At 46.1% G+C, this 19,534-nt stretch overlaps 2 protein-coding genes across 2 annotated transcripts in view; both read left to right on the forward strand.

The window, feature by feature from the left end:
* The window catches only part of GPANK1 (G-patch domain and ankyrin repeats 1), a 31,703-nt gene extending 12,884 nt beyond the window's left edge, over positions 1-18,819 (forward strand). Inside the window, exons 2-3 of the mRNA XM_075322513.1 lie at positions 7,903-8,503; positions 17,829-18,819. Of these exons, the coding sequence (XP_075178628.1) occupies positions 7,923-8,503; positions 17,829-18,288 (1,041 nt within the window). The 5' untranslated portion in view covers positions 7,903-7,922 and the 3' untranslated portion in view covers positions 18,289-18,819. The remainder of the gene's footprint in view (positions 1-7,902; positions 8,504-17,828) is intronic.
* A 649-nt stretch (positions 18,820-19,468) lies between these two features.
* Positions 19,469-19,534, forward strand: part of LOC142250362 (immunoglobulin superfamily member 6-like) — a 25,812-nt gene continuing 25,746 nt past the window's right edge. The window contains exon 1 of the mRNA XM_075322514.1: positions 19,469-19,534. Coding sequence (XP_075178629.1) covers positions 19,471-19,534 — 64 coding nt within the window. The 5' untranslated portion in view covers positions 19,469-19,470.

The raw sequence follows: 19,534 nt of genomic DNA on the forward strand, positions 1-19,534 counted from the left end.
TTCATTCTCCTATTATCTACAGATATTTCATGATCATTCCACACCTATAATGCTCAGGTAACGTAATATACACCTGGTTATATGCCATATGCGTTCATTCTCCTATTATCTACAGATATTTCATGATCATTCCACACCTATAATGCTGAGGTAACGTAATATACACCTGGTTATATGCCATATGCATTCATTCTCCTGTTATCTACAGATATTTCATGATCATTCCACACCTATAATGCTCAGGTAACATAATATACACCTGGTTATATGCCATATGCGTTCATTCTCCTATTATCTACAGATATTTCATGATCATTCCACACCTATAATGCTCAGGTAACGTAATATACACCTGGTTATATGCCATATACGTTCACTTTCCTATTATCTACAGATATTTCATGATCATTCCACACCTATAATGCTCAGGTAACGTAATATACACCTGGTTATATGCCATATGTCTTCATTCTCCTATTATCTACAGATATTTCATGATCATTCCACACCTATAATGCTCAGGTAACGTAATATACTCCTGGTTATATACCATATGCATTCATTTTCCTATTATCTACAGATATTTCATGATCATTCCACACCTATAATGCTCAGGTAACGTAATATACACCTGGTTATATACCATATGCATTCATTCTCCTATTATCTACAGATATTTCATGATCATTCCACACCTATAATGCTCAGGTAACATAATATACACCTGGTTATATGCCATATGCAGTCATTCTCCTATTATCTACAGATATTTCATAATCATTCCACACCTATAATGCTCAGGTGACATAATATACACCTGGTTATATGCCATATGCATTCATTCTCCTATTATCTACAGATATTTCATGGTCATTCCACACCTATAATGCTCAGGTAACGTAATATACTCCTGGTTATATACCATATGCATTCATTTTCCTATTATCTACAGATATTTCATGATCATTCCACACCTATAATGCTCAGGTAACATAATATACACCTGGTTATATGCCATATGCATTCATTCTCCTATTATCTACAGATATTTCATGATCATTCCACACCTATAATGCTCAGGTAACATAATATACACCTGGTTATATGCCATATGCGTTCATTCTCCTATTATCTACAGATATTTCATGATCATTCCACACCTATAATGCTCAGGTAACATAATATACACCTGGTTATATGCCATATGTCTTCATTCTCCTATTATCTACAGATATTTCATGATCATTCCACACCTATAATGCTCAGGTAACGTAATATACTCCTGGTTATATGCCATATGCATTCATTTTCCTATTATCTACAGATATTTCATGATCATTCCACACCTATAATGCTGAGGTAACGTAATATACTCCTGGTTATATGCCATATGCATTCATTCTCCTATTATCTACAGATATTTCATAATCATTCCACACCTATAATGCTCAGGTAACATAATATACACCTGGTTATATGCCATATGCATTCATTCTCCTATTATCTACAGATATTTCATGGTCATTCCACACCTATAATGCTCAGGTAACGTAATATACTCCTGGTTATATACCATATGCATTCATTTTCCTATTATCTACAGATATTTCATGATCATTCCACACCTATAATGCTCAGGTAACATAATATACACCTGGTTATATGCCATATGCATTCATTCTCCTATTATCTACAGATATTTCATGATCATTCCACACCTATAATGCTCAGGTAACATAATATACACCTGGTTATATGCCATATGCATTCATTCTCCTGTTATCTACAGATATTTCATGATCATTCCACACCTATAATGCTCAGGTAACATAATATACACCTGGTTATATGCCATATGTCTTCATTCTCCTATTATCTACAGATATTTCATGATCATTCCACACCTATAATGCTCAGGTAACATAATATACACCTGGTTATATGCCATATGCATTCATTTTCCTATTATCTACAGATATTTCATGATCATTCCACACCTATAATGCTCAGGTAACATAATATACACCTGGTTATATGCCATATGCATTCATTCTCCTATTATCTACAGATATTTCATGATCATTCCACACCTATAATGCTCAGGTAACATAATATACACCTGGTTATATGCCATATACGTTCATTCTCCTATTATCTACAGATATTTCATGATCATTCCACACCTATAATGCTCAGGTAACATAATATACACCTGGTTATATGCCATATGTCTTCATTCTCCTATTATCTACAGATATTTCATGATCATTCCACACCTATAATGCTCAGGTAACATAATATACACCTGGTTATATGCCATATGCGTTCATTCTCCTATTATCTACAGGTATTTCATGATCATTCCACACCTATAATGCTCAGGTAACATAATATACACCTGGTTATATGCCATATGCGTTCATTCTCCTATTATCTACAGATATTTCATGATCATTCCACACCTATAATGCTCAGGTAACATAATATACACCTGGTTATATGCCATATGCGTTCATTCTCCTATTATCTACAGATATTTCATGATCATTCCACACCTATAATGCTCAGGTAACATAATATACACCTGGTTATATGCCATATGCGTTCATTCTCCTATTATCTACAGATATTTCATGATCATTCCACACCTATAATGCTCAGGTAACATAATATACACCTGGTTATATGCCATATACGTTCATTCTCCTATTATCTACAGATATTTCATGATCATTCCACACCTATAATGCTCAGGTAACATAATATACACCTGGTTATATGCCATATGCATTCATTCTCCTATTATCTACAGATATTTCATGGTCATTCCACACCTATAATGCTCAGGTAACGTAATATACTCCTGGTTATATGCCATATGCATTCATTTTCCTATTATCTACAGATATTTCATGATCATTCCACACCTATAATGCTCAGGTAACATAATATACACCTGGTTATATGGCATATGCATTCATTCTCCTATTATCTACAGATATTTCATGATCATTCCACACCTATAATGCTCAGGTAACATAATATACACCTGGTTATATGCCATATGCGTTCATTCTCCTATTATCTACAGATATTTCATAATCATTCCACACCTATAATGCTCAGGTAACATAATATACACCTGGTTATATGCCATATGCATTCATTCTCCTATTATCTACATATATTTCCTGATCATTCCACACCTATAATGCTCAGGTAACATAATATACACCTGGTTATATGCCATATGCGTTCATTCTCCTATTATCTACAGATATTTCATAATCATTCCACACCTATAATGCTCAGGTGACATAATATACACCTGGTTATATGCCATATGCATTCATTCTCCTATTATCTACAGATATTTCATGGTCATTCCACACCTATAATGCTCAGGTAACGTAATATACTCCTGGTTATATACCATATGCATTCATTTTCCTATTATCTACAGATATTTCATGATCATTCCACACCTATAATGCTCAGGTAACATAATATACACCTGGTTATATGCCATATGCATTCATTCTCCTATTATCTACAGATATTTCATGATCATTCCACACCTATAATGCTCAGGTAACATAATATACACCTGGTTATATGCCATATGCATTCATTCTCCTGTTATCTACAGATATTTCATGATCATTCCACACCTATAATGCTCAGGTAACATAATATACACCTGGTTATATGCCATATGTCTTCATTCTCCTATTATCTACAGATATTTCATGATCATTCCACACCTATAATGCTCAGGTAACATAATATACACCTGGTTATATGCCATATGCATTCATTTTCCTATTATCTACAGATATTTCATGATCATTCCACACCTATAATGCTCAGGTAACATAATATACACCTGGTTATATGCCATATGCATTCATTCTCCTATTATCTACAGATATTTCATGATCATTCCACACCTATAATGCTCAGGTAACATAATATACACCTGGTTATATGCCATATACGTTCATTCTCCTATTATCTACAGATATTTCATGATCATTCCACACCTATAATGCTCAGGTAACATAATATACACCTGGTTATATGCCATATGTCTTCATTCTCCTATTATCTACAGATATTTCATGATCATTCCACACCTATAATGCTCAGGTAACATAATATACACCTGGTTATATGCCATATGCGTTCATTCTCCTATTATCTACAGGTATTTCATGATCATTCCACACCTATAATGCTCAGGTAACATAATATACACCTGGTTATATGCCATATGCGTTCATTCTCCTATTATCTACAGATATTTCATGATCATTCCACACCTATAATGCTCAGGTAACATAATATACACCTGGTTATATGCCATATGCGTTCATTCTCCTATTATCTACAGATATTTCATGATCATTCCACACCTATAATGCTCAGGTAACATAATATACACCTGGTTATATGCCATATGCGTTCATTCTCCTATTATCTACAGATATTTCATGATCATTCCACACCTATAATGCTCAGGTAACATAATATACACCTGGTTATATGCCATATACGTTCATTCTCCTATTATCTACAGATATTTCATGATCATTCCACACCTATAATGCTCAGGTAACATAATATACACCTGGTTATATGCCATATGCATTCATTCTCCTATTATCTACAGATATTTCATGGTCATTCCACACCTATAATGCTCAGGTAACGTAATATACTCCTGGTTATATGCCATATGCATTCATTTTCCTATTATCTACAGATATTTCATGATCATTCCACACCTATAATGCTCAGGTAACATAATATACACCTGGTTATATGGCATATGCATTCATTCTCCTATTATCTACAGATATTTCATGATCATTCCACACCTATAATGCTCAGGTAACATAATATACACCTGGTTATATGCCATATGCGTTCATTCTCCTATTATCTACAGATATTTCATAATCATTCCACACCTATAATGCTCAGGTAACATAATATACACCTGGTTATATGCCATATGCATTCATTCTCCTATTATCTACATATATTTCCTGATCATTCCACACCTATAATGCTCAGGTAACATAATATACACCTGGTTATATGCCATATGCGTTCATTCTCCTATTATCTACAGATATTTCATAATCATTCCACACCTATAATGCTCAGGTGACATAATATACACCTGGTTATATGCCATATACGTTCATTCTCCTATTATCTACAGATATTTCATGATCATTCCACACCTATAATGCTCAGGTAACATAATATACACCTGGTTATATGCCATATGCATTCATTCTCCTATTATCTACATATATTTCCTGATCATTCCACACCTATAATGCTCAGGTAACATAATATACACCTGGTTATATGCCATATGCGTTCATTCTCCTATTATCTACAGATATTTCATAATCATTCCACACCTATAATGCTCAGGTGACATAATATACACCTGGTTATATGGGATATGTGTTTATTCTATTATTATCTACAGATATTTCATGTTCATTCCATGTGTAACTTGCCCAAGAAACCTTTTATACATCTACATAATATACACCTAATAAGTTATTATCTTCATTCTTTTTATTTATTCCTTTTCATCATTCTTTTTAGTATGTCCCGATCTTCTTGTCGTGACGCCACTCTCAGTATTGCGGCCAGTAGGGACCGCCACTGCAGGTTGAGGGTCGCCTGGGGCTGATGGTGAGTGCAGTTAGTTGGAATAGCCTCCTGAGAGTGAGGCAAGCCCCAGGGCCCGATGTAGGTGCGTAGTACCACAAGGCGCAGAATAACTCCACACAGGCAGAATGTCTTTCAGGGTTTTTACTCACTTCAGGTGGCAGGGTGAGTAACCCGGGCGTAGCTGGGATGAACCAGGCGGGAACCAGGTGTCCTTCAGGCTGACTTGTGAGGGTGACTACTAACTCGCCTTCCTTAGCCCTTGGTGGTTTGGGGTGACCCCGACTTTGAGTCCCTATGGGGGTCACCCAGGGAAGTTGCTGAAGCCTCACTCCCCTTCGTTTGCCGTGTGCTTGTTGCCTGGGCCAGATCACTCCAGCTTCTTGCCTCCTGTGAGCTATGGGCCCTAACTGTGGCTACGTGGCTGCGGCTTTTGTGGTGTTGTGGCGTGGGCTTTGAGAGCCCCACACCGGCAGGTTTAGCAAAAGAAAGCTGGATCTATCTCCGCTTCGGGATCTGCCGCCCGTTTGGGCCTGGTACTCTCTAGCAGTCTCCTTACTTCCCACTCCGTTGCTCTCTCTCTAGCTGAAGATGGATTTCGGGTAGCACTCCTAGTTGACCGTTCTCCCCCGTCAGTAGCCACTGCGCGGGCGCTGTTAGACAGCAACAGCCCCACAGGTCTGCTCCTCACTGAGCCCTATGGAGTTCTGCTCTAACTGACTCACTGCCCCTCCTCTCCTGTTCTTGCCTACGCCACCTAGCAACCAGATTCTCTTACCACACCCCTTGAGAGGAGATGGAGGCTTTTGGCCCCCTCCACTATTCCAGTGAAGGTCAAGGCTTTTCCCCCTCCTGGGATCCCCAGGGGTCCTCTCATGGGTACATGTGTGAGAGCTGATTACTATGCGCCTGTGTTCCACACCCCTGTCAGCCTTCTGGATTACCTGTATTGTACTGTCCCCAGCATGGGTGCAGTACTCAGTGGTGCCTGACCAGGTCAGGGGCGCCACATCACTTTCTGACCAATCACGCACTGTCTTCTACTCGGAACTAGTAAAGCCCCGCCCCCTTCCTCTCCTGGAGGCCGCCGCCGCCATTTTTGTGGTTGGAGGCTGCTGGTTTCTGGTGAGTTTTTGGTCTTTCTGGACGCTGTAGTGTAAATTCTGGCAGGAAGTGACGGCTGTGAGAGAAGAGGGTGACTGCGGTTTATTGGGGGCCGTGACGGGAGCTGAGGCTGGAGAAGGTGTGAGCACCACGGGAAGCAACAGCTGGAGATAAGCAGCCGGAGCCGCCCAGTGCAGGTCATGCTCCAGCAATGCGGGGAGCGCCACACCTCTGCTTTCTGTCAGTGACTGGACACAGTCCTAAAGCTGCAGCTGTGCTGAGCCCCCAGTCTCCAAGGGGCATTTTTGGGTATGTTGCTAGGCAACAAATAACCCCTTTTCACTCATTTAATCCCTTAAAGGGGTTGTCTTGTGAAAAGTTGTCGCCGATCCTCAGAATCTTCGGAATAGCTGATTACTTGTAGATCACGGTTGTCCAACTGCCGGGAGCCAAACTGACGGTAAGAACGGGGGAGAGAAGAGCGGCGGTGCTCACGCCTGACCACCGCCATGTTCCTTCACTCCGGGGCCGCTGAGCTCTGCAGTCGTCTCTCCTTTACAAGTGAGGTAAAAAGCTTCCCAATCAGGGGGGTCCCTGCGGTCGGAACGCCTCCGATCAATGACTGACCACCGGACAAAGCCCTTTAGTAATGTAAAGGATGAACTTGGGCATTTCTTCTACTTCAGAGGGGTTCTTGTGAGATGACCGTGAGGTTCTGGGGACCACTCGCCCCGCTTTCCTGATCCTCATTCCTTCTCATGCCCACTGCCTCTGCATGGACTGACAGCAGCGCTCCCTACCTCCTCCACCCGTCCCATAGAGAATGGTGAGAAGGGTCAGGATCCCGCTCTGTAGATCATAGTGACCCTCCGAGATGAGACCTTCACCTCCTTTATGGATGGTGGGTCAGTGTCTTTTGTAGGAACCCCCCCCCCCCATTATGACATGATGACCTGATGACCTATCTCCTTGGGGTTCTGACTTCTGGGGGGCCTCCGCTGATCCTGTGTATGACGAGGCCACCGCGCTGATTCCCACCCTTGTATATTTTACACGTTTGGTAACTTTGCAGACAGTGACCATGACTTCTGTTTCCTTTAGATTCTCGCCTCATAAAGAAGATGAATTTCCCGCCGCTCATCACCTTCACTAAGGCTCGGGAGAAGTCCGACTTCTGGGAAAACGGAGAACAAAGAACAAAGTCTTCACTCCGGAGGAGAGAGGGGAAGATCTCCGGTGAGGAGGCGAAAACCTTCTATGAGAGTCTCCTATCAAGTGAAGGGGAGGCGGCCAAGAAACCTCAGAGACGTAAGCGGGTCACCCCCTCCTCACGTGAGAGGGCAGCTCCTTCACAGCACAGGCCGCCCGCGACCGCCGCGCCGGGCACTGACCTACTGCACGGCCACCGGCTACTAAACTGCTCACAACATGGAGACCTGAAGGGTGTGAGACGCCTCCTGGAGGAGGAGGGCTGCGACCTCAACTTTCAGGATGGTTATTACTGGACGGCTCTGATGTGCGCCGCGTACGCTGGGAAGAAGGATGTGGTGGGGTACCTGCTAAAGAGGGGCGCAGCCTGGATCGGGGTATGCGAAACTAAGGGAAAGGACGCTTTGGCTTTAGCGGAAGAGGCCGGTCATAGGGACGTGGTACAGATGCTACAGGATTCCCTGAAAGGTCAACCTCAAGACCGAACTCCAAGGTGCGTGATGATGGGACCACGTGGGGCGGGAATGAGGGCGCCAACGGCAACATCCTGGTTTCGGAAATGTTTTGTCAGTAGTTAGGTCACTCAATGGTGATGCATATTAGTGACATAAGATCCAGCAGTTTTGTGTACTCTGTGCCGTATCGTTAGTATTGGGGAGGGGGGTCCCACACTTTGATTTGGAAACTTTGTTCAAGAGGGAGGGGGGCACCGTAAAAATGTGTGGGGAACATTTTATATATATATATATATATTATATTATATTATATTATATTATATTATATTATATTATATTTTTTATATATATATATATATATATATATATATATATATATATATATATATAAAAACATCAGTAAAGAAAGATCTTCAAATTGGCCATTTTCCATATCAGAAAATAGATTAGGAAAGACGAGAGTATCTGGTATTGGCATATTCGGGAAAAGTCCAATATTTTCAAATATAAAATTGGTAAACATAAATGTGAGATAAAAAGGGTAACAGTGGAATCCCAACACCCCCCCTCACCCTCCCCCCCCCCAAAATAAAAATATATAATTTTTTTTATCGCACAATGACCAGTGTAAAAACAAAACCCATGAAACAGTGGTAAAAAAAAAAATTCCTTCCATCTTTCCACCACTCTTGGGATTTTTTTTTCCCATTTTTCAGTGCATTGTAGACGTCATCCAAGACTACATAAGAAAGTAGTTCTGGCTTTTGCAGGGAAGGAAGGAAAAAATGAAAATGATTGAGGAGTGGAGGGAAATGGCCACATCAGGAGAGGTGGAAGCGCCCGTCTAGGGTTAGATGCCCACACCTGTGCTCTTGGAGGCAGAAATCCGCCCCTGTATACAGGTCACTCCCTTCCCCTTGATCTAGGATCTCAGAAGCCAGAACTTCAGCTTACCACATCTATAACTACAGTTTTAGGTAATAAATATGGATGGCAGGCAGCCCCTTAATGGCCACGGGCCGTAAAATTACGTCCTAGCGGTCATAATGTTACTGTCTGCTGGTGGCAGCATGCCGCGATCGGCACACATCTCAGCTGATTTTCACAGCTGAGATGTGTGCCTGCTAGGCACGAGCAGAATCGTTATCTGCTCGTGCCGTTTAACCCCTTAAATGGCGCTGTCAATACGTGACAGCGCCATTTTAAGCGCGATCGTGGTAAACTTTTACTTACCGCCCGATACCGGAAGTCACGTGACGCGATCACGTGACTTACGATAGTTGTCATGGTAGCACAGGGTCATGTGATGACTCCTGTACTACATATGAATTGCTTTCACTTTCGCTGTGCCAGCGGCACAGCAAAAGAGAAAGAGAGCGTATCTGCTGTTTACAGCTGTATAGCTGTGATCAGCAGATTGTGCAGAGCGATCGGAATGCTGATCGCAATAGCCCCCTAGGGGGACTAGTAAAATAAAAAAAAAAAGTTAAAAGAAAAGTTTTAAAAAAAACCCCCAAAAAACTAAGTTCAAATCACCCCCCATTCGCCCCATTGAAAATTAAAGGGTTAAAAAAATAAAAAATATACACACATTTGGTATCGCCGCGTTCAGAAACGCCCGATCTATCAAAGTATAAAATCAATTAATCTGATCAGTAAACGGCGTAGCATCAAAAAAATTCCAAACGCCAAAACGACGTTTTTTTGTCGCCACAACTTTTGCGCAAAATGCTATCAGAGGCGATCAAAACGTAGCATCTGCGCAAAAATGGTACCGTTAAAAACGTCAGCTCGAGACGCAAAAAATAAGCCGTCACTGAGCCATAGATCCCGAAAAATGAGAACGCTACGGGTCACGGAATATGGCGTAAAACGTGCGCCACTTTTCTTTGTCGCTCCATTGGGAGACCCAGACAATTGGGTGTATAGCTTCTGCCTCCGGAGGCCACACAAAGTATTACACTTAAAAGTGTAAAGCCCCTCCCCTTCTGCCTATACACCCCCCGTGCCTCACGGGCTCCTCAGTTTTCATGCTTTGTGCGAAGGAGGCTGACATCCACGCATAGCTCCACATCTTGGTCAGCAGCAGCTGCTGACTAGGTCGGATGGAAGAAAAGAGGGCCCATAACAGGGCCCCCAGCATGCTCCCTTCTCACCCCACTCTGGTCGGCGGTGCTGTTAAGGTTGAGGTACCCATTGCGGGTACACAGGCAGGAGCCACATGCTGTTTTCCTTCCCCATCCCTTAATGGGCTCTGGGTGAAGTGGGATCCTAATCGGTCTCCAGGCACTGAGACCGTGCTCCCTCCGCAGCCCCTGGGGAATCTGCTGGATAGGAGCCGGGTATCGTCAGGGACAAGGCCCTGCTACTGTGAGGTACTCTGTGTCCCCCTGGGGGACCGCGCATGGAGCGCTTGTGCCATACACACTGCAGCACTGCTGGGTGTGTTAGTGCGCCGGGGACTACCGCGCCGGCCGCGCTTATTTGCCGGCCGCGCTTATAACTTTAGTCCCCGGCTTTTGCGGCCTAGTATCGCATATTCCCGCCCCCAGGCCTGCCAGTCAGGGGAAGGGCGGGACGCTGCACAGGACGTCAGCGCTGAGGGCTGGAGCATACTCTGTATCCTCCTCCCCCCTCACTCAGCTCAGTGGGGCATCAGATTCCCGCACTTTCTAGGGCACGCCCACGGCCCCCTCCTCCCCACAGAACGCCGGCAGCCATTCCTGTCAGCACTTCTGACGCTGGAGAGGAGAGACAACACGGCTCTGGGAGGCCCAGGCAGGGAATCTGGTGATCACACAACCGCTTTGAGCGGTCGGTAAGCAGCACCTGGGTGCTGGCCCCACTGAGTGCCGAAGTGTACATATATATATATATGCTTATATGCTATACATTTACACTGTACGGTCGCACTGTTGATTTTTGGCTATATACCCTCCTGGATTGTACTCAGAGGAGACAACAGCATGTCGTCCGCAAAAAGCAAGGGTGCCAAGGCACAGGCTTACTTTGCAACCTGTACCTCATGTGCGGCTATACTACCGGCAGGTTCCACTGACCCTCATTGTGTGCAATGCTCGGCCCCTGTGGCACTTACTCAGCCGGAGCCTCTGCTACTGGTGGCCCAGGTGGAACCACCTGCTTCCACTGTCCAGGTGACAGGGACGGAGTTTGCAGTATTTGCTGACAAACTGTCTGAGAGTATGGATAAATGGTCTGCTAAGATACTAGAAGCCTTACAGTCCAGACCGGTGACTCAGGCCACGGGCACTGTTCAATCATTGACCCCAGGCCCCCCTCAGTTGGAGCAGCAAAGTGCTCCTGGGGTGACCCATAGGTCCCAGGGTGAGGTCTCTGACACGGACCGCAGTCCCAGGCCGCCTAAACGGGCTCGCTGGGAAATTCCCTCGACCTCATCACACTGTTCGGAGTCTCAGCAGGAGGACTCTCTGGATGATGAAGCGGAGGTAGCAGATCAGGATTCTGATCCTGATGCCGCTCTCAACCTAGATACACCTGAAGGTGACGCCATAGTGAATGACCTTATAGCGACCATCAATCAGGTGTTGGATATTTCTCCCCCAGCTCCTCCAATTGAGGAGTCAGCTTCTCAGCAGGAGAAATTCCGTTTCAGGTTTCCCAAGCGTACATTGAGTACGTTTCTGGATCACTCTGACTTCAGAGAGGCAGTCCAGAAACACCGAGCTTGTCCAGATAAGCGTTTTTCCAAGCGCCTTAAGGATACACGTTATCCCTTCCCCCCTGACGTTGTCAAGGGCTGGGCTCAGTGTCCCAAGGTGGATCCTCCAGTCTCCAGACTGGCGGCTAGATCCATAGTTGCAGTGGAAGATGGGGCTTCACTCAAAGATGCCACTGACAGACAGATGGAGCTCTGGTTGAAATCCATCTATGAAGCTATCGGCGCGTCTTTTGCTCCAGCATTCGCAGCCGTATGGGCACTCCAAGCTATCTCAGCTTGTCATGCGCAGATTAATGCAGTCACACGTACGTCTGCTCCGCAAGTGGTGTCCTTAACCTCTCAGGCGTCGGCGTTTGCGTCCTACGCCATTAATGCTGTCCTGGACTCTGCGAGCCGTATGGCGGTAGCATCCGCCAATTCGGTGGCAGTCCGCAGGGCCATGTGGCTACGTGAATGGAAGGCAGACTCCGCTTCCAAAAAGTTCTTAACCGGTTTGCCATTTTCTGGCGACCGTCTGTTTGGTGAGCGATTGGATGAAATCATTAAACAATCCAAGGGAAAGGACTCATCCTTACCCCAGTCCAAACCAAACAGACCTCAACCACGGAAGGTACAATCGAGGTTTCGGTCCTTTCGGTCCGCGGGCAGGTCTCAATTCTCCTCGTCCAAAAGGCCTCAGAAGGATCAGAGGAACTCCGATTCATGGCGGTCTAAGTCACGTCCTAAAAAGACCGCCGGGGGAACCGCTCCCAAAGCGGTCTCCTCATGACTTTCGGCCTCCCCAAACCGCATCCTCGGTCGGTGGCAGGCTTTCCCGCTTTTGCGACGCCTGGCTGCCACAGGTAAAAGACCGTTGGGTGAGAGACATTCTGTCTCACGGTTACAGGATAGAGTTCAACTCTCGTCCTCCGACTCGGTTCTTCAGAACATCGCCGCCCCCCGAGCGAGCCGATGCTCTTCTTCAGGCGGTGTGCACTCTGAAGGCAGAAGGAGTGGTGATCCCTGTTCCTTTTCAGCAACAGGGTCACGGTTTTTACTCCAACTTGTTCGTGGTGCCGAAAAAGGACGGATCCTTCCGTCCTGTTCTGGACCTAAAACTGCTCAACAAACATGTAAAAACCAGGCGGTTCCGGATGGAATCGCTCCGCTCCGTCATCGCCTCAATGTCCCAAGGAGATTTTCTAGCATCAATCGACATCAAAGATGCTTATCTCCACGTACCGATTGCTCCAGAGCATCAGCGCTTCCTGCGTTTCGCCATAGGGGACGAACACCTTCAGTTCGTGGCACTGCCTTTCGGCTTGGCGACAGCCCCACGGGTCTTCACCAAGGTCATGGCAACAGTAGTAGCAGTTCTGCACTCTCAGGGACACTCGGTGATCCCTTCCTTAGACGATCTGCTTGTCAAGGCACCCTCTCAAGTGGCATGCCAACACAGCCTGAGCATTGCTCTAGAGACTCTCCAGAGTTTCGGATGGATCATCAATTTTCCAAAGTCAAATCTGACACCGGCCCAATCACTGACATATCTTGGCATGGAGTTTCATACTCTCTCAGCGATAGTGAAGCTTCCGCTGGACAAACAGCGTTCACTACAGACAGGGGTGCAATCTCTCCTTCAAGGCCAGTCACACCCCTTGCGGCGCCTCATGCACTTCCTAGGGAAGATGGTGGCAGCAATGGAGGCAGTTCCTTTTGCGCAGTTTCATCTGCGTCCACTTCAATGGGACATTCTCCGCAAATGGGACAGGAAGTCGACGTCCCTCGACAGGAACGTCTCCCTGTCTCGGGCAGCCAAGGCTTCCCTTCAGTGGTGGCTTCTTCCCACTTCTCTGTCGAAGGGGAAATCCTTCCTGCCCCCATCCTGGGCTGTGGTCACGACGGACGCGAGCCTGTCAGGGTGGGGAGCGGTCTTTCTCCACCACAGGGCTCAGGGTACTTGGACTCAGCCAGAGTCCTCCCTTCAGATCAATGTTCTGGAGATAAGGGCAGTGTATCTTGCCCTAAAGGCGTTCCAGCCGTGGCTGGAAGGCAAGCAGATCCGAATTCAGTCGGACAACTCCACAGCGGTGGCTTACATCAACCACCAAGGCGGAACACGCAGTCGGCAAGCCTTCCAGGAAGTCCGGCGGATTCTGCTATGGGTGGAAGCCACAGCCTCCACCATATCCGCAGTTCACATCCCGGGCGTAGAAAACTGGGAAGCAGACTTTCTCAGTCGCCAGGGCATGGACGCAGGGGAATGGTCCCTTCACCCGGACGTGTTTCAGGAGATCTGTTGCCGCTGGGGGATGCCGGACGTCGACCTAATGGCGTCCCGGCACAACCACAAGGTCCCGACATTCATGGCACGGTCTCAAGATCACAGAGCTCTGGCGGCAGACGCTTTAGTTCAGGATTGGTCGCAGTTTCAACTCCCTTATGTGTTTCCTCCTCTGGCACTGTTGCCCAGAGTGTTACGCAAGATCAGGTCCGACTGCCGCCGCGCCATCCTCGTCGCTCCAGACTGGCCGAGGAGGTCGTGGTACCCGGATCTGTGGCATCTCACGGTGGGCCAACCGTGGGCACTACCAGACCGACCAGACTTGCTGTCTCAAGGACCGTTTTTCCATCTGAATTCTGCGGCCCTCAACCTGACTGTGTGGCCATTGAGTCCTGGATCCTAGCGTCTTCAGGGTTATCTCAAGAGGTCATTGCCACTATGAGACAGGCTAGGAAACCAACGTCCGCCAAGATCTACCACAGGACGTGGAGGATATTCTTATCTTGGTGCTCTGATCAGGGTTTTTCTCCCTGGCCATTTGCCTTGCCCACTTTTCTTTCCTTCCTTCAATCCGGATTGGAAAAAGGTTTGTCGCTCGGCTCCCTTAAGGGACAAGTCTCAGCGCTCTCTGTGTTTTTCCAGAAGCGCCTAGCCAGACTTCCACAGGTCCGCACGTTCCTGCAGGGGGTTTGTCACATAGTCCCTCCTTACAAGCGGCCGTTAGAACCCTGGGATCTGAACAGGGTGCTGATGGCTCTTCAGAAACCACCTTTCGAGCCAATGAGGGATATTCCTCTCTCACGCCTTTCGCAGAAAGTGGCCTTCCTAGTAGCAGTCACATCACTTCGGAGAGTGTCTGAGCTAGCAGCGCTGTCATGCAAAGCCCCTTTCCTGGTGTTTCACCAGGACAAGGTGGTTCTGCGTCCGGTTCCGGAATTTCTCCCTAAGGTGGTATCCCCCTTTCATCTCAATCAGGATATCTCCTTACCCTCTTTTTGTCCTCATCCAGTTCACCAATGTGAAAGGGATTTGCACTTGTTAGATCTGGTGAGAGCACTCAGACTCTACATTTCTCGTACGGCGCCCCTGCGCCGCTCGGATGCACTCTTTGTCCTTGTCGCTGGCCAGCGTAAAGGGTCACAGGCTTCCAAATCAACCCTGGCTCTGTGGATCAAGGAACCTATTCTCGAAGCCTACCGATCTTCTGGGCTTCCGGTTCCCTCAGGGCTAAGGGCCCATTCTACTAGAGCCGTGGGTGCGTCCTGGGCCTTGCGGCACCAGGCTACGGCTCAGCAGGTGTGTCAGGCAGCTACCTGGTCGAGCCTGCACACTTTCACGAAACACTATCAGGTGCATACCTATGCTTCGGCAGATGCCAGCCTAGGTAGGCAAGTCCTTCAGGCGGCGGTTGCCCACCTGTAGGAAGGGGCCGTTTTACGGCTCTATTTCGAGGTTTTATTTTACCCACCCAGGGACTGCTTTTGGACGTCCCAATTGTCTGGGTCTCCCAATGGAGCGACAAAGAAGAAGGGAATTTTGTTTACTTACCGTAAATTCCTTTTCTTCTAGCTCCAATTGGGAGACCCAGCACCCGCCCCTGTTCCCTTCGGGCTGTTGTTCTTTGTGTACACATGTTGTTCATGTTCAATGGTTTCAGTTCTCCGAAATTTCTTCGGATTGAATTTACTTTAAACCAATTTATAACTTTTCCTCCTTCTTGCTTTTGCACCAAAACTGAGGAGCCCGTGAGGCACGGGGGGTGTATAGGCAGAAGGGGAGGGGCTTTACACTTTTGAGTGTAATACTTTGTGTGGCCTCCGGAGGCAGAAGCTATACACCCCAATTGTCTGGGTCTCCCAATTGGAGCTAGAAGAAAAGGAATTTACGGTAAGTAAACAAAATTCCCTTCTTTTCAGTCAAACTTCCGATTTTTTTTTAACCCCTTATATAAATGTAAATATACATGTTTGGTGTCTACGAACTCGCACTGACCTGAGGCATCACACCCACACATCAGTTTTACCATATAGTGAACACCGTGAATAAAATATCTCAAAAACAATAGTGGTATCGCACTTTTTTTGCAATTTTTCTGCATTTGGAATTTTTTTGCCGTCTTCCAGTACACTATATGGTGAAACTTTTGGTTTCATTTAAAAGTACAGCTCGTTCCGCAGAAAATGAGCCCTCACATGACCATATTGACTGAAAAATAAAAGTTACGTCTCAGAAAAAGAATAGCGAAAAAAAAAAACGGAAAGCGAAAAATCGGCCGGTCGTGAAGGGGTTAAGCAGCAAGAACTAATTAGGAAATGTTCCTGTTTAAAAAGCCGCATATTTGTCCTAGGAGTCTTTGTGGATATGTACACTGCACTTTTCTATGACCATCGAGTCATGCAAAAATTGTGTGAAAATCTGTTTCCTTGGAAAGGAAATTTTACTCATGTAGGTGGAAATTTAGGAACCCCAACCCATACCCCATTTCATTCAGGACCCTCGGCTATCAGCTAATTAGAGAGCTCTTGCCATCTCAGAGAGCCAAACCATATACTCACAACATTCAGCTATTCATTTAATGAAAAATTAAAGGGGTTGTCATAATGATGAGCGAGCACTACCATGCTTGATATTCTTAACTAGTGATGACCGGGCACTACCATGCTCGGGTGCTCAGTACTGGTAACTAGTGATGAGCGGGCACTACCATGCTCGGGTGCTCGGTACTCGTAACTAGTGATGAGCGGGCACTACCATGCTCGGGTGCTCAGTACTGGTAACTAGTGATGAGCGGGCACTACCATGCTCAGTACTGGTAACTAGTGGTGATCGGGCACTACCATGCTCGGGTGCTCAGTACTCGTAACTAGTGATGAGCGGGCACTACCATGCTCAAGTGTTTGGTACTTGTAATTAGTGATGAATGAGCACTACCATGCTCGGGTGCTCGGTACCTGAACATGGTAGTGCTCACTCATCACTTGTTATCACTTTAATATTGATGCCTCATCCTGAGGATTGATCATCAGTACCATATCGGTAGGTGAGCGACACCCGGCACCTGCACTGGTCAGCCGCTCCCTGTGCCGGCCGCAGCCAGATGTGCTTTGTTGCAGAGTAGAAGAGTCCAGTGCCATCAGCTGCATAGTGGCTGCAGCCGGGTACTGCAGATCTTCCACTATAATGTGCAGTACCCGTCTGTGGCCACTGTGCAGTTGATGGCGCTGTGCAGTTCTGTAACGGCTCACATCTCTCTGGCACCGGGCAGCTGATCGGTGGGCCTGCCGTCACCTATCTGGTATTGATGTCATGTCCTAAGGATGATCGTCCGTCACTATTACAGTACAGATGTACCCTTGAAATGTAATTCTTCAAGTAACCACAATGTCTGTTCTATACGCAGAGCAAATCCACCGGAAAGAAAATACTGCGACGTCTGCAAGACTCACTATCAAGAGGACAGCATCGAGACTCACAAGCGCTCCACCGTCCATCTCTTCAACACAAAAAAGAAGCTTCCTTCCACCTACTACGTCATCCCACAGCACAACATCGGGTATAGGATGATGCTGAAGGAGGGCTGGGACTCTGAGACCGGGCTCGGGCCCGAGGGCACCGGCAGGAAGTTCCCCGTACAGACCGTTCTCAAGAGGGACCACAAAGGCCTTGGCTTCCAAAGTAACGACAAGCCGAAAGTCACCCATTTTGCCGCTAATGACACTTTGGCAGTAGCCAGGCCGGAAATCACACACAGGAGAAGCGAGCGAGTGGCCACTGTCAGCAGGAAGGAAGAGAGGAGGAAAGAGGCCAAAGCCAAGGCCTGGGAGCGAGATTTGAGGACTTATATGAATATTGACCTATAGTATCGGTGCCGTTTTATGCTCCGTGTTGTTAATAAACCAATCTTTATAACTTTTTCTCCTAGTATTCTTGCAGGGTCTTCACCCGATTCTCACAGAACTGAATGGAGTGGGAAGCGTAGCCCAAGATGAGATATCATAATGGTATACACGTGGTCTTTCATGTTTTTGAATGAATCCCACATAATTATTCTCACTAATCTGCTCCCGCAACTCCTGCTAAAACAGTGCCCCGCACCCGTATAAAAATGGCCGCCGGCTCATTGGGTAACTCCGGACTGGGTTTGGCATATTCCAAGTGGTTGAGTTCAGCCTTCTGCCTCTGATGGATGTGGATTCCCCGTGCATGCGCTGCTCAATGGACACGCATGCAAATTACATGCCCTGTATGACTTAGTTACACGCATGTGTGAGATTTTGAGCTTGGAGTGGATATCGGGGGAGGTGGGCAGTTGTCAGGAGGTGCTACGTGCCCCTCTTGATCCACGTGCCACCTCATGCATACGTGCTTGAGCACTCTTTATGGTAACAGTAATATCGAGTTGGGGTTTAATTGTGGGACATTGTCCAGATCACCTTACCATTGACTAGGCAAAAAGCTGTTCCAGTCCGGCCAACCGGGACCTGCTCCTGCTTCACGAGAACAAGGACTTATATCCTAGTATGACTGGAACAACAGTTGCGCGTGCGAAGATAACCGAACCCTATATAAGTCTCATAGACTATAAATGGCGCATGCATAAGAACTGGAGGGGTCCCAGTGGTCGGACTCCCGGCATTTCACACTCCACCTAATTAGTGGTTTTACACTTTATTTGGGATGCTATTTCTAACTTGCGTTACTAATAAGTATACAGATTTCGGCTCATCTGTTGACGAGATCAGTGATAAATCCTTCACTACTGCAAAAATGACATCTTGAGCTCGCAGAGCCTACTTCCTCTAGAGTCGATGTTCGCGTCTTTGGCTGGACGGACGCAATCACACTTATCGGGGCAGCACACTCACTGGTGGTCGCCCTTAAGGCAATGCTTTGATGGCTAACCTGAACAACTTAACCACATTTTCCATCATGAGTGAATCATACAGGGTAAAGTAGAAAGTGTGACATATTGGGGGAGGGGGGGCAAGGCTGTAAAAGAAAAAATAACCATCGTAATAAACATTTCTCCACTCCTGACAAAAATGAAGCTTCAGCTCGTTCGCTCATCTATCGCCTTTCTCATCATTTTTTCTCTTTGGCTAACCG

This window comes from Anomaloglossus baeobatrachus, chromosome 9, assembly GCF_048569485.1.
Source record: "Anomaloglossus baeobatrachus isolate aAnoBae1 chromosome 9, aAnoBae1.hap1, whole genome shotgun sequence".
In the NCBI taxonomy this organism is placed as follows: Eukaryota; Metazoa; Chordata; class Amphibia; order Anura; family Aromobatidae; genus Anomaloglossus; species Anomaloglossus baeobatrachus.